General features: G+C 48.8%; 2 protein-coding genes across 10 annotated transcripts in view; one reads left to right on the forward strand and one right to left on the reverse strand.

The window, feature by feature from the left end:
- ATP6V1E2 (ATPase H+ transporting V1 subunit E2) overlaps positions 1 to 21174 on the reverse strand; it is a 125283-nt gene that overhangs the window by 74973 nt on the left and 29136 nt on the right. For 2 of the 8 annotated variants that reach the window (XR_004326302.1, XR_004326303.1), the window contains exon 4: positions 12692 to 12977. The exons of the other annotated variants lie outside the window; for them this stretch is intronic. The gene's annotated coding sequence lies outside the window, so the exon portion shown is untranslated. The remainder of the gene's footprint in view (positions 1 to 12691; positions 12978 to 21174) is intronic. 8 annotated transcript variants of the gene reach the window in all.
- TMEM247 (transmembrane protein 247) lies at positions 18 to 6290 on the forward strand. 2 transcript variants are annotated; one of them, XM_032497448.1, is made up of 3 exons: positions 18 to 1559; positions 2263 to 2619; positions 5356 to 6290. In XM_032497448.1, exons 1-3 carry the CDS (start codon positions 1350 to 1352, stop codon positions 5617 to 5619), a joined length of 831 nt encoding a protein of 276 aa, XP_032353339.1. In that variant the 5' UTR covers positions 18 to 1349; the 3' UTR covers positions 5620 to 6290. The 2 variants fall into 2 exon arrangements, with proteins under 2 accessions (XP_032353339.1, XP_032353340.1); XM_032497449.1 differs by having other exon boundaries at positions 2269 to 2619.

Genomic DNA, 21174 nt, shown 5'->3' on the forward strand with positions numbered 1-21174 from the left:
GCTGCCCAGTGGCTAGAATGAAAAGCTCTGCCCAAATAGAGACAAAGTAGGTCATTCTGATTCCCATCCTTGGAAAAGTCAACTAGGACATCACGAGTGACTAAGACAGTTAGGACGAACACAGACTGAATGCACACAGACGGGCAGTGCAGTCAGGGCTGTGAAGGGCTGTTAGAAGCTCAAGACATGAATAAGCTGAAACTGGGAGGAAGCAGAAACTTTGCACAGGCTAAAGCTATGAGATAGGGAAAATCACGAGGTGAGAAAGGATGTTGGCTAAAAGTGAGAGGACACAGAGTAGCAGAAACCCCAGAACCAGCCAAGTTACAAGAATGGCAAAGCGTGTGACGGTACACCAGGTCTGAACGCAGCACAGTCCCCACGGGGCCCAGTCACCCAAATCCCCATTGGGCTCCCACGTGATCCTGGTACCCTCGCTCCCTCAGATGGCCTTACTGTACCCTCCTTTCCCTGGGCTCAGTGGAGGGAGGGAGTGACTCTTTGTGTTGCCAGGAGTGCCAAACCAACCCCAGGCTCATGAGAGCTATCTCCCCAGCCTCCTGCAGAGTCAGGACAGGTGCGTGAGGATCTTCCCTTGGGACAGGGGAAATGAGAGTCCTAGACTATATTTTGCTTTGGAATATACTGCTTTGCTTAATGAAATAATGCAGCTTTGTTGTGGTCAGCTCCTAGGGAAAGGGCAGGGGTGGAGAAGGACAGAGAGCACAAATGGAGAGACAAATGGACAATAATTTTTAGTCGACTTCGCTTATGCTGATCCTTCCCTCTTGCCCAGATCCCAGCCACCCTTCATGTTACCTCTTCCACAGAACCTTCCCCAGTGGCTCCGACCGCAGCAACACCAACACTCTTGACAATGATTTGCTTTATGGGCCCTGTTTATATTGCCCCATATCCACACTTTTTACCCTGTGTCTTTGCAGTTCTTCCCACTAAAGGGATGGAGTACATTTCCCCATACTTTGGCTTTGAGTTTGGCCATGGGAACATCTTATGCTACCTCATGTCATCTCTGTAAGAATCTATCTCTAAATAAAAGTCACATTCTAAGATACAAATTTGGGGGGCACATAATTCAGCCCATAACAGGGTTTTTGGAGCTAATTATGACTCATCTCAAGCCAGGATGCATTTAAAAGAGGAATCCAAGAGAGTAGATTTCAAGTGGTGGAATTCTAGTTTTCAAAGCAGTCCTTGGTGGGGAAGGGGTGGGTGCAAAGGCCCATCCTGTAGTTCTGAATAATGGCACCTGAGAGGTGTCACACCCTCTGCCAGAGGGGCCCTAGCAACTGGTAGAATGTGGGTTATTATGAGGACAGGGGATTGTGATGGTGGCTGGGCTGTGGAATCTGATGAGGCCAAATGTTAGTGCCTCAAAAGATATCCTTTGGCCCCAACTGGCAAGCACTGTGGTTTTCTGGATGGCGTCAGAGGACAGGGAGATGATGGAAGGTCGGGGGGCAGGAGAAAGCTGCCCAAACTTCCCCAAGATGGTGCCTGATGATCCCATGTCGGAAGGGAAGGCAAGGGTCTCTTTGGTAAGGAGGATGCCTCATCTCACTGCCCTAGCCTGTCCCAGCAGGGGGAGGAAGAGGACTCTGGGGACACAGGATAGGAGCTGAGTGCTCTGAGATTCTAGAGAGCTGCTAAGAAGAGCAGGTGACATGCACCCCATCCCCACCCTGGCACCCAGCTATAACCAGTGACCAGGTAGCCCTCTGTAAGATTGTAAAGTCACTTAAAGGTGGCTTTGGTCTCGCCCATCTACCTCTCCATGTGGGGCCCTTTCCTCCTCCTGCAGATGGGCCTGGGCCCCCCCATGGCCCTAATGTTGGTCCCCAGGTATTTAGGCCTCTCAGTGCAGACCCTGGGTTTCATCCTCCCTCTGTATGCCCCAGAGGACTAGGTGTCTCTGGTCTCAAAGTAGAATGGGGGGTAGGAAGTTACCTCCAGTGATGATTTGAAAATCACCAGGAAGATGACTTCTACTCAACTCCCCAACACATCCCCCTGCATCTTTAGGGCACCATTCCTCTGTGTCCTTCGCCCTCTCCTTCTTAATTCTCAGGTCCTGATCACTCCACATAAGTGCATTTCTAACAAGAACTCAAGTCCCAATGCTCACAATTCACAACACTCTTTCAAGTACCCCAAGTGTGTGGTGTCCGGAGCCACCAGAGCGCTGGTGGGGTGGGGTACAGGCAGCCCATGGCTGACTTCCCCCATCCTCCCACCCTCTTCCCTCAGGAGGCAGAGTCCCCGAAGCCCGACTCCTCCTACGACTACCTGGAGGAGCTAGAAACTTGTGAGGACGGAGGCTGCCCAGGGCCGCCTAAGTCACTGTCCTCCAAGGCCGGCCCCGCCACCACCAAGGGACAGGCAGGAGATGGACCTGAACTCGCGGAGCTGCTCCCGGCCCCAGGCACGGCGGCGGCCCCAGGGACCCCAGGGCCCGAGAGCAACGCTGAAATGGAGCTGGAGAAGATGCGCATGGAGTTCGAGCTCACGCGGCTCAAGTACGTGCACGAGGAGAACGAGCGCCAGCGGCAGCACGAGGAGGTGATGGAGCAGCTGCAGCAGCAGGGGGCGCCCCGCCTGGTAGGTGGCAGGTCCCGCCCTGGAGGTGAAGGGGCCCACCCCTGACCTGCATGGGGAGCCGACCTTACCTGCTTCGCAGCTGCATCCCACCCTACGTCCAGAGACTCGGTGGGAGGGTCTGCTCACTGCTTTAGAGCTTCCATGTGAAGCTGAGATCTGACTCTTTAAGGAGAGTTGACGCCAGGAGGGGTCCCAGACTACTTTGTCCACTCACCTGCCCATGACTTTCCTTCTCAGGGAAAACTCTTTTAACGTTTCCTCTTTAACTCGATTTCCACCACACTCCATCTGCATCTCTTAAACTGGGACACTGAGGGCTAGCCCCAGAACCCCCATGGCAGTCTGGCTGGGGATTTTGATAGACCCATCACCTCCTCCCCTCATCAGGGCTGCATTTGCTCTGTTGGCTCGCACTGCCTTGCCGTCAACTAAAACAGACCTCTTTTGGCAAGAAATGGACCACTCTCCCCTGATCTAAATGGACATAAGAAAGCCTGCTTGTGATTAAATGGGATGTGAAGTGCTTAGCACTGTGGCTGGGCCATCAGAAGTACTAAATAATGAAAGATGTTATTGTTTAAAGCAGCACTGTCCGGGCTTTAAAATCAGACAGTCCTAGGTTGAAATCCTGCCTCTACCATGTATAAACTGTGTGACGTTGGGCAAATTACTGATCCTCTGAGCCTCGGTTTGCTCATCTAGAAGGCTGTACCTACCTCATAGGGTTGTTGTGAGGATTAAATGAAAGAATGCACGTAAGGCACTTTGCAGTGAGCCTGGCACATTAGGTAAGCACTCAGTAAATATTCCCATTTTTATGTACTCATGCAATTCACTTCTTGACCCAAATGCAACAACTTACGTTCATCACTTTTCAGTTTTATCAGGATGTAATGTATTAGCTATGCTTCCCAGCTCTGAGTCATCCCCAGTTCTGAGAAACTTGCCTTCTGTCTTTATCCAAGTCATTGCTATAATTGTTGAGGAGGATATGACCTAAAGTAAATACCACTAAAAGATCTCCCCACAGGTTAGCAATGTTCCATTAATCAGCACCCTTGAGTTACATTTTCTCCAGCTCACATTTCTCTACCTTGTCCAGAAAAATGTCCTGAGACACACTGTCAGATGGTTTCCCAGAATTAAGATATTGCACTATAGCATTTCCCCAACTGACTGGGCCATTTTTTTTCCTAAAGAAAATCAGGTTAGTTTTGCATGGTATGTTCTCAATGAACACAAGCTGGCTTCTCAACAATTTTTTTTTCTTGCTCACAAAATATCTGCTTTTTAGTTTGAAAATCCTTCTCCTTGCTGGAGGAGATGGAAATCCTTGGTATATAGTCCTATCTGCTCTCTGTCTTCTGATTAAGTTAAAAAATAGACCATCGAAAGTGTTTCGAAAAGTCTAAAAGTTTTCACAAATGCACATTTTGTTATCAAAACCATAAATATCCATTAGCAAGCAGACCGCAAATGGTGGCAGGAAGTCAGGGGATCTAGAGCCAGAGCAGGTGTGCGGAGAAACACAAGATCTGTCCAGCCCTCCTCTCGGACCAGGACACTGGGTTTCTTCCCTCTGGTCTTCAACATTCCTTGCTCTTCATTTCAGAGGTGGCATCACTGGAGTCATTTTCTGCCCCACTCAGCTTTATTTAGTTGTCCTCACATTTTATATATTTGGTTCAACAACAGTGTTTCCCAATCTCAGCCTTTAAAAATAGTTTACAGAAGTGTTTTACTTCCTGTGCATTTACTGAAAAGTGGAGAGTTGACTTGAATTTTAAGCTCCCCACCACCCTCTGTTTTCTGGGCGGGTGGGAAGAGAGCTGGCATTGTACTGAAAAATACCACTGTGAGTTTCTAGCCAGGTTAGGGCATCGCAGTCCCTGCCATCTGCCTGCTTGCAAAAATGTGGCATGAGTTTTAAAGATATTTTAAAAAATGAACCGTGGGGTAATGCCTTCTTAACTACAGGTTAGAATAGTGCTATCAGCTTTTCCCTGGCTTAGGGATGATGCTTTCTACAGTTAAAATGGAGGTCTGTTCGACCTGCTTTATAGAGATTCTGGTAAAGAGCCACACACAGACAGAATTGGCCGGACAGTTCAAACTGCCTTCCCCCAAGCCCAAGACCCTGAGGGTTTAGGGAGGCCCCATCACCAGTCTCTGACTACTTGCCCGCAGGAGACACCAAACCCTGGGCTGAAAGACCACAGCCTGACCCTGTTTGACGTGTGCCAGGAAGGACACAGAGAGACAGACAGACACAGTCATTTATGCCCAAGGAATCGCCCTCACTCATTGTGCCACCATCCAGAAAACAAGATCGAGTGTTAGGGGAGACTGTCCAGAGAACACTCCTAAGAGCCGGCACCCAGATCTGGGGATCTCAGAGTCAGAGGGAGGCTGCCCCCATGCGGGACTCAGAGGCTGCATGGAGTGTACAGAGAAGACTGCTGCCAGCCTGACTCAGGAGGGATGGGACCTGGCTCAAGAAGTGAAACTCATGAGTTCCCGCTATGTGCCAGTGACCCTGCTTGGGAATTTTTCCTTTCCTGTCTGGCACTTCCTCCTGGTCATCTTGTGAGGGGGCACAATTACCCTCTCCTTAGGTGGGGAAGACAGCCTGTCCAAGGTCACATTCAGGAAGGGACAGGAGCAGGATGGAAGCCCAGGCCAGCCTAGCACCCAAGCCCCGGTTTCGCCATTTGCACTCTTTTCTCTCCCCCACAGTTCTCGGGAGGCTTCCAGGACCTCCTGCTCCCCAAGAACCAGTTCGCCATGTTCCTGTACTGCTTCATCTTCATACACATCATCTACGTCACCAAGGAGATGGTCTTCTTCCTCTTCTCCAAGCACTACCTGTTCTGCATCGCGGCCATTTTGCTCTGTTTGATTAAAACTTTATGGTCATACTTCCAAGTGCCTCTGCTCTCTCTGTCACTGGGACCCTCCTCCCCCCACATGTGCATCCTTCCCATCAGGGCTTGCTGTTAGGAAAGTTTTGATGTCAACCACTTACACCTCAGTGTGAAGAAACATGTTCAAGCCTTGAACTGAGCCTGAGTTCTTTCTATGGATCAAGATGCTCTACTCCCCGAGAGGAGGGCTTTAGATGGTAGCAAGTTAGGGAGGTATCTGTGGGGAGAAGGGATTTAGAAAGCGCTTCCAGAATCATGGAAGTCACACCATGACTGGGCTGGCTTGGGATACACCACATCTACTCACTTGCATAGATCTTTCTGAGATGTAGGGAGCTGTGGTAGGCTTGGGGGAAGGCCCCCCACAGATGTCCACGTCCCAGTCCCCAGAGCCTGTGAATATGTTATCTTCCATGGTGAAAGAGACTTTGAGGTGTGATTAAACTAAGGGCCTTGACATGAAGAGAGAATCCTGGTTTATCCAGATGAGCACGGTGTAATCACAAGGGTCTTCTAAGATGGAGGCAGGAGGGTGAGAGGCAGGGGAGGAGATATGCTGGCCGTGGAAGCAGAGGGTGGAGAGGTCCAGGGCCATGAGCCAAGGGAGGCAGGCAGCCTGTAGAAACTAGAAAAGCCAAGAAAGGGGGTTCTTCCCCAGAGCCACCAGGAAGAATGCAGCCCTGCCAAACCCATTTTAAACTTCTGACCTCCAGAACTGTAAAAGAATAAATTTGAGTTGCTTTAAGCCACTATGTTTGTAATAATTTATTACAGCAGCAACAGTAACAAGGAATTAATACAGGAGCCAAGACTCCTCGAGCTCTTTCCAGCTCTGCAGACGTGTCAGGATGGCATCCCCAGGCCCTTGGCAGGGGCCCATTTAGCCCTGGGTCTGAGGACTGTACACAGTCTACCATGCAGACTTTGAGCCTGCCCTCAGCAATTCAAGGAGAGAGATGCTGAAGTTTCAAGGAGCCTGGGACAGGCCTGTCAGATAGCCTTAACACTGAGCAGTGCATGCTTGGTTGAGGCGGGGCAGGGCAAAATCTGGGCCTGCTGTTCTAATGGAAAAGTAGGAAGAGGGAAGAAAAACCCCAACAGACCACACAGCCCAACCCTCAGATCACTCACACACACACACACACACACACACACACACACACAGCAAATAAACAGTTGTCTACAGTAGAAATATACACAACCCTCCAGGTAAACAGGCAACAACCAAAAGGAACAGCCTTTGGCCACTAGAGGGCTCACAGGAGGCACAAAATGAAGCTGCCCAGTGTGTGTAACCAGGGAAAGGGGTTCAACTCCCCCAGGGCCAGCTACCCTTGACGGTTTCTCTCACACTGCGCCCCCACCCCCAGCAGGTGGCGGGCTGCCCTGACCCCGCCAGCCCCGCCCAGGAATGATGGCTGGCGCGGGAGACTTTAGTGATTAAGCAGCAAACTGAATGAGGCTGGACACAGCTGTGCAATCAGTCAAGTCTTTATGGCCCCCTCCTCTTCCCAGACATAAGTCTCTGCTTTAAGAAGGACAAAAGAGTACGTTTCTGTCTTGTTGGGCCGGCTGAGTGATGCTAAGAGGAACACATGAAAGGACCGCCCTGGGACTTCTGCGTCAGTGCATGTTATTATGCCATTTCAGTCCATGGTGGCTTCTCATTCGCCACCCAGTTCAATGCATCCATCCGCATTTAGAGCTGTGTGACAGGTATTTACTTGAAAGTAATAAAACTGTCATTTCTCATTAAACTTTCAAGGGTAGAATTTTTTTTTTTTTTTTTGCTATAGGGTCACTTCTCACAATCATCTTACTGGATCTGGGTCTGTCTGAGGTGGGGATTGAAGCCAAAGACGGAGGCAATCAAGATATCAAAAAAAGATCAAGGCCCAGACGTTTAATTTGTTAGAGCAAGCAGAATTGTGGGTTTGTTTAAAAAAAAAAAAAAAGGTACTATAAGGCCATTTACTTCATTGTCTGTTGCCAGGTACAACTGAACTTAAATACACCCATTTTCCTTACATGTCTTCAGAGAAACACCTAGTAAACTCCCTTGAGCAGTTAAGTTAGCATCTCATCTCGCCTCCTTAGCAGTGGACATGGTATCTCCCCTCTAGCCCTCCTACCTACTCTGATGGAAGACTGAAGTCAGTAGCCTAAGATCTGCCCTTGGCAAAAATGAGAAAGATTCCTGATCACTCCCCAAACTTGGTACAGGTCTCCTGGTTCAAATACTAAGCAGAAAATCAGATGGAAAGGAGAAACAAAAGTGGATAGAGATGCAAAGGATAGTGAAAAGGCACAGTCCAGTGTTACCAGGAGGGCAGCAAGGCGACACTGCAAGCGCTTCTAGAGAACCTCCAGTGGGCCAGGCACTGTGCTACATGCTTTATGGAGGCCCGGGAGGTAGACATGGGCATCACTCCCATTTCACAGACAAGGATACTGAGGCTCAGAGAGGTTAAGTGACGTATTCAAGACCATGTGAGATCTCAAGCCTGACTCCAAAGCACACGATTCTTCTACACTCCCAAATTCTCTATGCTTCCAAATCCTGCCTTGGAGGTTCTCACAGGCCTGCTAGGGAGATGAGGTTAATATGCATTACAATATAAAGAAGCCATCAGGCACACAGACCTCAGTGATGACTGAGATCAAAGAAGGAGAGGTCCTTGGAGCCCAGGATGATAGGAAGTCTTTTTCAAAGAGCAGTCCACAAGGGCAGGTGAGCCTGGGACAGGTAGAAAGGAGGAGGGAGAATGCACCTGAGTTAAGCTCAAGGTGGTAGTGTATAATCTGTATTCAGAAGGAGCAGGCTCATCAGTGCTCCAGTGAATGGTAACAGGCCTGGAAAACTGATTTGGGACCAAATTTTATAGTCTTGAATGTTGGTCTGAGGAATATGAACTTCATCCCTTGGGAAATAAGGAATCCCTGAAGACTGTAGAATGAGATAGTGACCTTCCCCCAACCCCCTCCTGGGGACCATATTCTTGCCTTGACCTCATCTTCCCATGTCCAATTCAGGAACACCCTGAGGTCCTAGTGTGAAGACTGCATTTAGCTATAAAAGAAATGTAGCCACAGTGACTTAACCAAACAGGGGTTTCTGTTTCGCACATACTGAGACGCCCCAGGTAAGGCAGTCCATGACTGGTGAAACTTCTCTAGGAAGCCATAGAGGACCCAGGCTTCTTTCTGTTCTACCATCCTTAGCATATGGCATTTATCCTCCTCACCCCATGGCTTCTAGCTTCATAATCTCAAGATGGCTGCTGCAGCTCCAGGTATCAACTCCAAGTCAGCAGAGGGGGAGAAAGGAAGGGGCCATCTTTAAAAAGCTTTCCAGAAAGACCCACTTTAAGATTTCTGCTTAAATCTCATTGGTCATGTTGCTGCTCCTAGATTCAGGACATCTGAGGTGTGGCAAGTTTTTTGCCTGGGTGAACAAAATTAAAATTCTGATAATATGGGTGTGGGGAGAGGGAATGATGGATATTGAATAAGCAAATAACTGTGTCTCTCCTACCCTGCTTTCTTAGGCCCAGCTCCCACAGCCTGCCCCAGCACTGAGCCAGGATCATGGTCCGGCTTGAGACAACTGGGTGGAGCACAGCTGTGGCCAATCTGGGTCTGGCCCCTGGCTGCACCTCTGCCTGAAGGCCTCACTCACGTACCATAGCAGGAAGGGCATGGTTTTCTCCGGACACACGACTGAAACAGCTCGGCCTTCCTCCTCCTGGCCTCTCCCTGAGGCCCCAAGATCTTGCACAACTTGGGCAGCAGCCCTGTCTGGGGACTTAGAAGGGCACACCCATCTGTGCTGGGCACCCTCTGCAGAGCTGCGAGAGGAGGCAAGCCTGCCTCGAGAGTCCCTTCCCCTCCTGAGTCCCAGATCCGACAGAACACAGCCCAGTGTCCCTGGAAGTCTCTCCTGTCAGCCCACTCACACCATGATGCTGAAGACAGGGAGGGTAACAGAGCCTCCACATTACACTCAGCTGTAGCCCAAACATGCACTAAGAGTGAAATTTCAGGCAGACTTAGGAAGAGAAAGATAGACGAATCCTTCCTGCTCCTCAAATGGAATCACATAGGTTGCAACCCTGAGCCCAGGGACACGGCTAGAGCCCCAGAGATGCTAAAATCTGCAAGAGGGACAGGGAGCAATCTTGGTGCTAAACGCCACTTCCCTGCCAGGTGTTTCTAATCCCACTTTAGCAGGTGATTGCAAGCAAGTCAGTTAAGCTTTCTAAGCTTTGCTTGGGTGACCTGCAAATTATCTAAACTAACAGAGAAAAAAAAAAAAAGTGAGTGGGGAATGAGACCAAAGACTAGGGCCTGATTTCAGAAATTTCAATTTAATTGATCTGAGATGGTGTCCAGGGAAGTTTGGGAGCCTGAAAAGTGTCCCAGTTGATTGAAATGTTCAGCTTTAATACAAAACCTAACTCCTTGCTTCTCTACATGTGATCTGAAAACCAGCAGCACCAGGCATCTTAGAAGCGCAGCATCCCAGGCCCCACCCAAGACCCACCCATTAGATGCACTTTTGACAGTAACCCCAGTGACTCGAGTGCACCTGTGAGTATGCGAAGTGCTGTTCTAGGCTTCATGACTCCATCTTACCTACCTTCTGTGAAGACAGGGCTCTCGGCCTGGGCAGTCGTGGAGGTGGGGGAGGGTACTTGGAGGGGAGAGAGGAAGGAGCGGAGAAAGGATAACTGAGCGTGTGCCCCCTACCCGTGCTGTGGGAGCCGCCATCACAGCTGATGTGGCCGCCGCCATCACAGCTGATGTGGCCTGGAGACAGCGCATCCGGCCGCCCCCCTCCCTCTGTGCTCTTCAGTAGTCCTTGCTCTGGGCTTCTGAGCTACCAAATGATTTCTCCCAGCGCTCTGTGACTCACCAGAAACTTCCGGAATCCCCCCAGGCCAGGCTCTGCCTCTGTCCCTTTTATAATCTGGCTCCAATGTGTGTAGCTTGGGGCAAAAATCTTGCTAATATACATTCATTCATTATTCAAAGGTTGCCACTGTTCTTTCAGGAAGGTTAAGCATGATTAAAAGATAGGATTTTTTTTCCACAGGGCACAGCAGAAAAGCTAGGGATCCCGCATTTTTAAGCCGTTTTGGCCAAGCCTTGTTGCATAATTTAAAGTCTGTAAGTTATTTAGATTTAATTAGCCAAAGGAGCAGCAGCTGCAGGTTCATTACTCAGCATTTATTAAGCACCCTCAGAGGGCTTGGCCGGCTCTTAAGAGCAAAACAGAGGATCCGCTTTGGACTTGCAAATTGCCTACACTTAAGGAGGGGATCCCAGGTGGTGTCAGGAGGTGGGCATTTTTGTTCCTAAGAACAAAGGGTGGCATATGTCTGTATATGTATAACTGAATTGCTTTGCTGTACACCTGAAACTAACATTGTAAATCAACTACACTTCAATAAAAAATAAACAAAAAATTTTCTTAAAAAGAACAAAGGGGTGGCATCAAAGGACCTGGGGTCATGAGACAAATCCCCACACAAATGCCCCACAAGTCAATGAGTTGGGGGCCCGTGGAGACAGGTGAGTGTGATATGCAGGCCCACGGGAAACACAGGGCCCTACAAATGAGAGGTGTTAGTAAGAGAGGAGCAAAGAATGTGCACAGATCGCAGGCCTGACCTGAAGAACCTGGGGGGAGGGGAGAGGGTCCGCTGGAGAACATGGGGCTTAGTGCAAAAGGACAATGCAAGGGTCCCTTGCCCAAGAACTATTGAGAATTTTAAGGTGGTGATGGCAGAGCCTGAAACAAAGTGCGGGGTCCCTCTGAGTGCAGGGTCCCCGGAGCGTGGGGCCCAGTGCCAGTCCCGCAGCGGTGCACCCATGGAGCCAGCCCTAGAGGTGGATTCAGGAGACCCTCTGGGGTGAGGGGCTTTTGTGGGTCCTCTCAAATCTCTCCCTGGAGGTCCTTGGCACCCCATCAGTGGGAGAAGGGGAGCAGGTGCTGTGCATGTTGAAAGGGGGTGGGGACCATGGAAGCAGGCCCACCATGTGTCTGGCGGTCTGGCAGGAAGGAAGGCCCCCTCCGTGGCAGGACAGGGCCCCTCGCACACCCACCTGCTCTGGGAGCAGAGTCGGGCTGGGTGGGAAGCACCTTTTAGTGTGCGGGTCACGCCCCGGACTTGCAGCCGCTCATCCCAGAGCTAACAGAAGTCTCAAGTTCTCCAACTCTTGGCCTTTCCCCACCCTCCTGGCTTCCGCCCCTAGCCCCATTCAGCTGATCATTTTCCTTTGTGCCAGAAAATCCCCAAATAGGAGAATAAAGCTACACTTTTTACCCCCATGAGCCTCATTTGTATCAAATGACACAGTCACTTTGCCTCAAACTTTTCATCAAAGGAGTCTTTGTAGGGTCCTGGGGCAGAAAGTGGGCCTTGGAAGACAGCCACGGGGGCGGAAGCGCTGAGCAAGGCAACCCTTGGTTAGGGGCCAACGTAGGGGGGGAGCTTCTCTCCTCCCCAGGCAGGGCTGGTGCCAGCCATTCTCTACCAATGAGCCGCTCTCCTCCCAGTACCCAGCTCTGGCTTTAGCCCCGAGATGTCGGAGCAGCTATTGGGCAGCTGCAGGGACCACCTACCAATGGCGTTTAATCAGTACTTGAGGAACAAATGAATGAACAAGCCAATGAACAAAAGGACGCAGCAGACAGACTGGAGAAAGGTTTCTGCTCTCAAGCCTTCTTGGCTTCCTGGCGAGGGGAGAAGATAGTGCACACTGACCCAGTACCTGCGGTACTTTCTGCCCCTGTCCAACACACTGCACGTCATCCCCTCGTCCCAGGGCCACCTGGGGGACTGCTCTAACCACCCTCACTTTGCAGATGAGAAAAAAGAGACTCAGAGGTTCAGGAGTTGTCTGAGCTTACTCATCTAGAAGGTGGCTGAGACCAGCTGTAGCATGGAGCTGAAAGTAGATTTAAGGAAAGCAAAGAAATATACGTCTCATTTATTTGGATTTGTGAATGAAGATTCAGAGCTGCTCTGATAAATGTGAAGAGAAGTGTTAACTCTATTTCAAATAGTACTGTGTGGCCCGCTGTGTCTGCAGGTGTACACCTAGGGGTAGCAGGTTCAAAGGGGTTCGATTTAAAAACCTACCTTTATATTCCACACGTTCTCTCATTTCCTCCCACCAAAGGCTGTGGACAGAAATGTCTCTGAGGTGGACAAGGATGTAAGTCCTCACTCACTGGCCCAGACAATCCACACATCGGCCATTTTCTTGGCAAGCGGGAGATCCATACTCAAAGCCCTGGAGAGCTTCTTCTGGACCATACCCAGCATCTTCTACAGGGTCCATCAAGTCATGTGAGTGGGTCTGCAACTTGCCTGGAGTTGCGGTGGGGAGTCTTCCCTCTTGAATCAGCCATGCTTGGCTTTCGCCCTGAAGAAAAGGATACCATGGCAAGTCTATGAAAGAAGAGGGAGGTGGTGGGACCCAGGGAGAAATCTTACAGTTCACTCTCACTGACTTTCACTTCTGGACAACTTCTGTATCCTCACATACACAAAGCCCCCCTGGTATCCAAGCTGGAATGGGATCCTAGAAAACAATGGGTTTTGAGTGGAAGGCTCTGGAAGCACAGAGAAGGGTAGAGAACCTACGTGCTCGCAGATGTCAGGTTAACTGCGGTGGAACTCCAGATGGCTTCCCTAAGCAAACCACACACTACTGGACCATCCTGAGTCTCGGAACAGATCAGCTAGGGTGGGAGTCGAAAACTGGGATGCTGGGAGGACCCAGGTGGGGCAGGTAAAAGAGGAGAGCTGGCTAGGGGTAGTGTGAATGAAAAATGTTGCCTGCTGTATCAGTAAACAAAGGATGTTGCAGCCATCAAACCGCTACAGCCCCCACCCCAACGACGACGAGCCCTAAGGGAACTCGGGATGAAGACAAAAGCTGCTGCTGCCAGGCCCTCAGCCGCTGCAGCCACCCCCAACAGTGCACCTGGAGGGGACTCAGGATGGGACAGAACAGAATACCGGCCCTAGATAGCTAGGCGCACATCAAAGGAATGATTTCAATGAGCCCAGACTCTTGCATCTTCCGATACTTAGAAAAGCACTAAATTCCTTCACTTGCAATACCTGGTTTACTTTAATTAACAGCAATCTTTGGATGTTTCGACTACCTGGTTTTTCTTGCAAAATTTCCTATATATCTTGGCTCCTCCCTTACCTCTTTGGAGCAGTCTCTTAGAGGTATCTGAGAGGCTGTCTCCTGGGCTTGAAGTCCTGAGAAAAATCCACCCAATAAAACATAATTCTCAACTTTTAGGTTGTGCATTTTTCTTCAGTCAACCGTAGCTAACAGGAAAGGAAGAGCCAGTGTGAAAGAGGCAGCCCCCACTCCCTCCCTCCCTCCCATTTTCACCATGTGAGGCCCCATGTCTAGTTGTTCAAGGGCAGCCAGGAGTCCAGTCTTTTTATGTGATACCTGCTGATCTGTGACTGTTGGTTACAGTTAGGTCTGTGGACCTAACAAAAGTCTGTGGACCCACTAGCTCACAATCTTTGAACTTGAGATGTGATTTTCCCTTATGATTAAGTCTCCGTTTCACTCAGTGACATGCTGGGGGATATCTTTAAACAGAAAACACTGCTAGTTACAAAAATAGAAGGTGATTCACTCTAGCACCGCATTTAAGCACAGAAGCAGCAGTAAAGGATGCTTCTTCCCTTCACAAATTGCCTCACCTTGAGGTGTTTCAAGACAGATCTTTTAATGCATTTCAAATCATGTTAGAGTGGTAAAAATCTAATTTCCATACAACTTCTTGAAGGAAGATGGGAATTTGGCTTGAGCTTGATTAGGACTAAAGAAGGGACGAGGTCGGGGACTAGAAGTAGGGGAAGTGAGGCAAGAGAATGTGTTGAGGGTGGGGTTAAAGCTGGGTGCCCCCACTGAGTGATGAGAAGAGAGTCTGACAATAGCTCTGTGAAGTTGGTCAGACAGAGTGATGGGGCCTAGGGACCAGAGCCAACTAGAGAGGGGGAGAGGATGAGGAAGCATCATCAGTTGCCATGGCGACAAAGGAATAAGCAAAGGGGGAGAAAGAGTGAGGGGGGATCTCGGAGAAGAGCTGTGTTGTGCTGCTGCCTACAACCAGCTCTCTCCTCTCCACCCAGGCACTTTGTCTATGACTCCTTGGGCCCTCTGACACCTGCCCTCCTGTCCCCACTCATCCCTAGTGTGGATAAAATAGTATGAAATTACACCAAGGATCTATACGTGGGTGGTCTGGATGGGCACCTGCTTACTGTGCATCTGGTTCTCCAAAAGGCCTCCTGAGTTCAAAAAATATTTTCTTCACTGTCCTGCTATAAAGCCTATACTACTACTGTTAGGGCAAAATTACTTGGACTAAGGATTTGTTTATGTTCAGTTATAAACCCTCCCTAGAAACAGTAATATCTTGGATATGAACTTCTAGAATCTCATAAGAAATTAATTGATCACATGTAGCAGGGATCTATGCTTCAGGAATGTCCACTACTAGGATTCAGGCATAACTGAATGTGTAGGGCAGACCCCAGACAGGCCAGTTCATAGGATGATTCCAGGGACATCTGCTCTGTGTGTCCAGCATTCGTTTCCCCTTGGTTTTCTTTGGGGGAAGTCCCTCTTCATTAGTTTTTGTCCGGGTGGTTCAAGAGGGCTGACTTCCAATCAAGGGTGGGCCCAAGACCCAGACCTAGCCAATCAGAGCATTCCATCTCCTGGCCAAAGTGATTGGTTCTTGTGTGGACCCATGACCCAAGCCTGACCAGTGTGTCTCAGACCTAGGACTTCTGCTGGAACTCCTGGGAAAGATGAACTCTCTTTCTACTGGGTACTAAGCAGACAGAATAGGGTCCAGAGCTGCTGGTTGCCATCTTTTTTCACTAGGGTAAGGCCAACCTGAGAATAAAGTTGATATGGAGAAAAGCAGAACCAAGAAAAGATGAGAAGAGACAAATAGGGAAGGAGAGGGAGGGAGGAGAAGGCGAGAGAGAGTCCTTGTTGGTGTGATTGGAGCCTCTGGATCCACCTGAAATAAGAGACATCCCTAAGCTTTTTAGCTGCTATTAACCTTGATTTAAATTGGGTTCCTGTCACTTGGAACCAAGAGTTTTGAATCATGCAAGGGCTTTCCCATTTGGCTAAGGAGAAGAGGACTGTATGAATTGGAACGTGGACTCAACAATAGCTAATGGAGGAGGTTTGGCATCTGTTGCCTGCCTGTCCTGTGGAGAAGCCATGGGGGTAAACCTAGACAAGGGAGGTTGGAGACATGAGGGCGAGTGGCGCTATTAGGGGCACACATGTGGAAAGGGAGCCATTTCTCCACTTTCTGAGGGAAAACAGCCCTGCTCTGGTATCGTGAGGGGTTGCGATACTGATGTCAGTGCCAAGGGAAATGGTGGCGGGGCTGCGCTGAGAGGGGATGCCCAGTGGGAAGCCTGGTCTGTGCACCACCAACATACAGAGCGCTGGACCCACAAGAGGCTCCATGAAAAGACCAGGAAAGGTCTGGAAGCAACCCAAGTGTCCCACTGGTGGGTGGATGACTACCACACAGGATAGCCATACAATGGAATATTATTTGGCAATAAAAAGAAATGAAGTACTCATACATGCTACCACGTGGATGAACCTCGAAAACCTGCTCAGTGAAAGAAGCCAATCACAAAGGATAACATCTTTTATAATTCCATTTGTTTGAACTGCCCAGAATATGCAAATCTATAAAGACAAAAAGTAGATAAGTGGTTGCTTAGGGCTGGAGGAACAGAAGGATTGGGGGTGACAGCTAAGGGTGTAGTTTTCTTTCGGGTGATGAAATGTTCTAAAATTAACTGTGGTGATGGTTGCACAACCTGAAAATACTAAAAGCCATCTAATTGGGTAAATGGGTAATGGTATATGGATTATATCTCAATAAAGCTGTTACCAAAAACAATGTCTCTTGAGGTTCCTGCCTAGACTGCATATGGCAGAGACAAGCACAGGGGCTGACCACCAGGAGGCCCAGGGCACACGGTGTAGCTGCTGTGACTCTGGGAGGCAGTCCGCCCTTAGACCCAACAAGAGGGACCTCGCTCTGGGCCAGCACTTTGAGAGGGTCTACTTTCTCATTTGGTCTCACCCCTCCCCACAAGGAGGAGGAAGTCTCTTGGGTCAAGTGGACGTGCCCACCACACTCACGCCGCCTTCCCAGACCATAACCCCAGGGATACCCAGGCCCAGGAACTCCTTGCCCAGAAAGTCCCAAAACTGTTTCTAGAGCCTGCAGGCCTCATCCCCAGGTCCATCCTCTGCACAGTAGACTACATTGGAGGGGAGCACACAGAGGTGCAACTGGAACTTGGCTCGATGCCCACATCAGGCCCCTCAAAGGGTGAGGCAGAGCTAGAAGTGATGGAGAAGGGGATAGGTCATGGGTGGTGAGTGCAGGGTCAAGGGGGGCCTGGGACCAGCTCTCCCCACAACCACCATGTCCCAGCATGGTGACCCAAGTAATCTGAGAATTCTCAATTCAAACTTGACCTTCTAGGTCATCATGAAGATATTTTTTTCAAGATAGGAAGCTAGAACATTTAACAATTTGTTAGCTTGCTTTATTGTTGTAAGATATGTAAACATGTGGTTTGTGGACCTCCATGTGTCCTCTTGCTCTGGAGCCCCACAGATATAAAGATGTGACCTGCTGGGAGATGCTTTTAAGAGAAAAATCAATCAGAGGTTTTCTTTCTAATGAGTGCTGGTGTGGCGTTTGCCCAGGCTGCATTTGGGGATTTGCAAAACACAGTTCCTAGATTCCTCGCTCCAGGCTAAAGAGAAACATGGCTGCCCACAACCTTGAAGTTTAATGATTTCTCTCAACATCTCAGCTGAGCCCACGGCTTAGGCATGCAGTGGGGTGCAGGCTGGAGACTGAGTGCTTCTCTGAGCCATCCTAAGGAAGTCCGTGTCTGGCTCTCTTGTCTTCTAGTTTTGTTGTTATTATTGATTTTGGATATAATGTAATAGAGTTCAATTGGCAAGGAATTCTAGCAGAAGCTCATGAGAAATGTCTGTGAGCAGGGCTGGGGCAGGCCAGAGAGTATCTCTTCATCCTTCGTTGTTATATTCCTGATGGCCAAAAACTCTGGGAGTCCTGTGCTAGCGCCCTTGGGGTAGAGACCTGCAAGACACATGGTCTCTGTCTTCTAGGAAATCACCATCTGGTTGCAAAATAACACTGACACTGAAGTCATTAAAGCACAATATAAAAACTCCACAATATAACTTGGTGTGTGACACAAAGCATTTTCAAGACTAGAGATCATCTCGTCCGGAGTTTCTCCTTGGCACCCTTGACACTTTGGGCCACATTATTCTTTGCTTGGGTGGGTGGAGGGGAAACTGTCCTGTGCATCGTAGGATATTTAACAGCATCACTGGCCTCTGCCCACTTAGATGCCAGTAACAGGCTTCCTGTCCCACTTGTGACAACAACAACAAAATCTCCAAACATCGCCAAATGTCCCGTGGGGGTCAAAATTGCCCCCAGTTGAAAACCGCTGCTCTAGTATAAATATGTCCTTCCCTCATCATTTCCAGTGTAATTAATATCTATAGACTGCAGGAAGCCCGATGAGGGGGAGATGATCGTGGACCCAGTTCTGGAGGAGAAGGTGGCACCTGTACTGGGCCTCAAAGGATGGGTAGGGTTTGGCTGACCTAGCTAGAAGGACAGCATTCCAGATAGGGGAGACAGTGTGCTCAGAGACAGAGGCTAGAAAAAGCAGCTTGCCCCACGTGGTTGTGCGCTTGTGCAATGCCAAAAGTGCCCAGCCCAGGGAACAAGTAGGGGCTGAAATGCAGCCCACCCTCCCCTGGCCAAGCCACACCCCTTAGCTCTGGGATGCTGTGTCAGCCTGAAGGAAGGGGAGAATTTCTCTAAGTACAAAGGGATCCTCTGCTCCACGCCTCATGGGCTCATGGTGCTGTATCTGCCCAAAGGGGGCTTTTTGCTAATGACAAAGGGGCCACCTGGGCCAGCCAAGACCCCACGAATGAGCACCCCTGGGAAGTAGCTGACCCTCTATCAGGGTCTGATGGGGACTCCAGCTTTCTCGGGCCAGACTCTGCTCCTCTCTGCTCTGACTTGTCTGTGGGGGGCACCCCCTGCTCTGCAGGGGCCCCATGGAAGAATGACAAGGGACGGTCTTTCAAGAGCTCAAAGTAGGTGGAACCAAAAGGAGAAGGAAAACTCTGAGAGAAGAGTCTGGATCTGAGACAGGCAGCAGCCAGTGTGCTGGGACTCAGGTCACTGTTACTTCCGCCCCACTCCATGGAAAGACCCTACAGAGAGGTGGTCACTCCTTGGGGAGGTTACTTCTGCTCAGTGTACCTCTCCCCCTACAAAGAGCACATCAGAACCTGCAGGGACAGGACTGCCTCGCCCCATCACCTTCCCATTGTTTGTTCATCCATCCAGGAACAGACCAGCACAAACTAAGGTACAGGTGCTCGTGACGATACAAGAAGACCCTCCAAAGGGTACATATTTTGGCATGCATCATTTTAAGAGCCTCACAGGGCAAGTCCTCGACTTCCACAAGCTCTCCGTCATACAGGTGTCCTATCTGAGCACACGGACAAAGGATGTTGCTGGTTCTCCCTCCTGCTTCCCTTGCATGATCACCCATCTCCCACTTTCCAAAAGAAAAACACACTTCTTACCCATCCCAAATCTTCCCATGGTACATTGGCTTGGGGGAAAAGGAATGATGTAATGAAGGGATAGTCTAAATCCCAGTATCCATGTTGGGAAAAGGAGTGAGTAATGACTGGGCAAATCAACTAACTTCCAATTCTCCGCTTTCATTCAAAGTGAAGGAGAATCTATTCTAGTTGTCAGCTGATAGATTTTTTAATAATCTACCCATATGACCCTTGGCATATAACTCAAAAGGAGTTTATAAAACTGAGTGATATTGCTCTATCAAAACTCCTTACATTCCTTTGTACTTAAGTATGTGAAAAGGTTTCTGAGCTCAGCTCTTGCATCTATTAAAAAAAAAAGAAAAACAGATAGAATTAATTCTGAACCCTGACCCCTTCTAGCAATGTGTAATATTCATCCATGGATATATAAACTAATTGGAGTGGAAAAAAAGCTTTATCTCATTAAGAGATGCATTTCCAATTAAGCTTTAGTTTTTATGCTTCCTTAGTAGCTATTAAATTTTCTAACAGTATTTGTTTTGATTGATTGTGTATTCAGTTGTCATGGTACAAATCCAGACAAAATATTCTCTAACATTTAGAATCTATGGTCACAAGAAATCTTAAAAATAAATTCATTTTATACACATAACTTTGTTGGAGGGAATTATGATAGGGTAATGCATATAAGATATTCAATCATAATAATGTATTAGGATAAAATTCTGTAGGGGAAATAGAAGGAAATATAAATTCAAGGAGAAAAAAAAGAAACAAAATTTTTCCAACTGTTCAGGGAGAACTCCATGTATTTTTAAAAAGGATGACAGTGGGTATCCAATCACTATAGTATTTCATTTAGAAACATTTTTCAGAGTGTTCTAACAGTTTTATCTTTAAATGTCAATATTTGCATGCATCAGAAAGTACACCCTATGGAACTATTTAAGCTATGGAAAATTTTTGAATATTTGCTCCTAAAAATGTGCAAAGGGGTACACAGACTTTCAAAAAACATTTTTGGAGTCTACAAGAAAAACATTTAGAGCACCAGGGTCATGGAGACTGGCTCTTGCCTGCAAGGGGAGAGGCCTAGAATGAATGCAAAATCAGCAGCTTTGAAGATTCCCGAAGTCTGGAGGGTCCTAAGGGCATCCTCAAAGCCTGGGAAGGAGGGTGGGGGCGGTTAACTCTCACTGCTGCTGGATTGGTGGGAAACTGGGCCAGGGAGCTCCCCCTTCATCCTATCAATACTTTTCTCATCTTTTTTCTTTTCTTGCTTGTCTTATTTTCAGCTTTCCTCCAAAACCCCATTCTCTCCACTACACATGCCCTGTCAGGCCCGTATGAGAAATGTTCTGCTTTTTTTTTTTTTTTTTTTGCATCCCACCTCAACTATTACTTTCTAGAAGCTTTTAGGCCGGCAGTGCCCCTGCCCACCCAGCCCCAGCCTGGCAGGCCGCGATCTAATACCCCGTGTACACGCGGGGTGCCCACTGCTTCCTCCACTTTTCTGTTGCTTTGGGCTAGTCTTCACTCCCCAGCGAAGCCATAAGTTTTCTCATCTGTGTCTCCAAATCTCTTTCCTCAGCAGTAAGAGATGGGTAAAAAGAATTAAGCAAGATTAAATTTGTACAGCGTCTGGCACCGAGCCTGGCCTGCAGCCAGAACTGGGCACCCAGCTGCATTCAGCAAATACTAGCTGGTCGCGCAGTTAAATTTTCTCGCTGGCCGGTGATTACAGAAGTCTGGGCTTCCTAGCGTGTCCCTTCTTTGCCCACGGAGCCAAGGAAATTTCCTAAATCCCTAGGTCTCCTTTAAGTAGCTTGTCAAGTAGAGGTGATGGAAATGCCCTTCCCGTCCTGCCACCGCCGCCAAATCCGCT

Source organism: Camelus ferus, chromosome 15 (genome assembly GCF_009834535.1).
Source record: "Camelus ferus isolate YT-003-E chromosome 15, BCGSAC_Cfer_1.0, whole genome shotgun sequence".
In the NCBI taxonomy this organism is placed as follows: domain Eukaryota; kingdom Metazoa; phylum Chordata; class Mammalia; order Artiodactyla; family Camelidae; genus Camelus; species Camelus ferus.

Coding starts and splice junctions, on each gene's coding strand:
- TMEM247 (XM_032497448.1), top strand. CDS start 1,350: ATGGTGGCTGGGCTGTGGAATCTGATGAGGCCAAATGTTAGTGCCTCA. Junction 1,560..2,262: donor GGAAGGCAAGGGTCTCTTTG/GTAAGGAGGATG, acceptor CCCACCCTCTTC/CCTCAGGAGGCAGAGTCCCC. Junction 2,620..5,355: donor AGCAGGGGGCGCCCCGCCTG/GTAGGTGGCAGG, acceptor TCTCCCCCACAG/TTCTCGGGAGGCTTCCAGGA.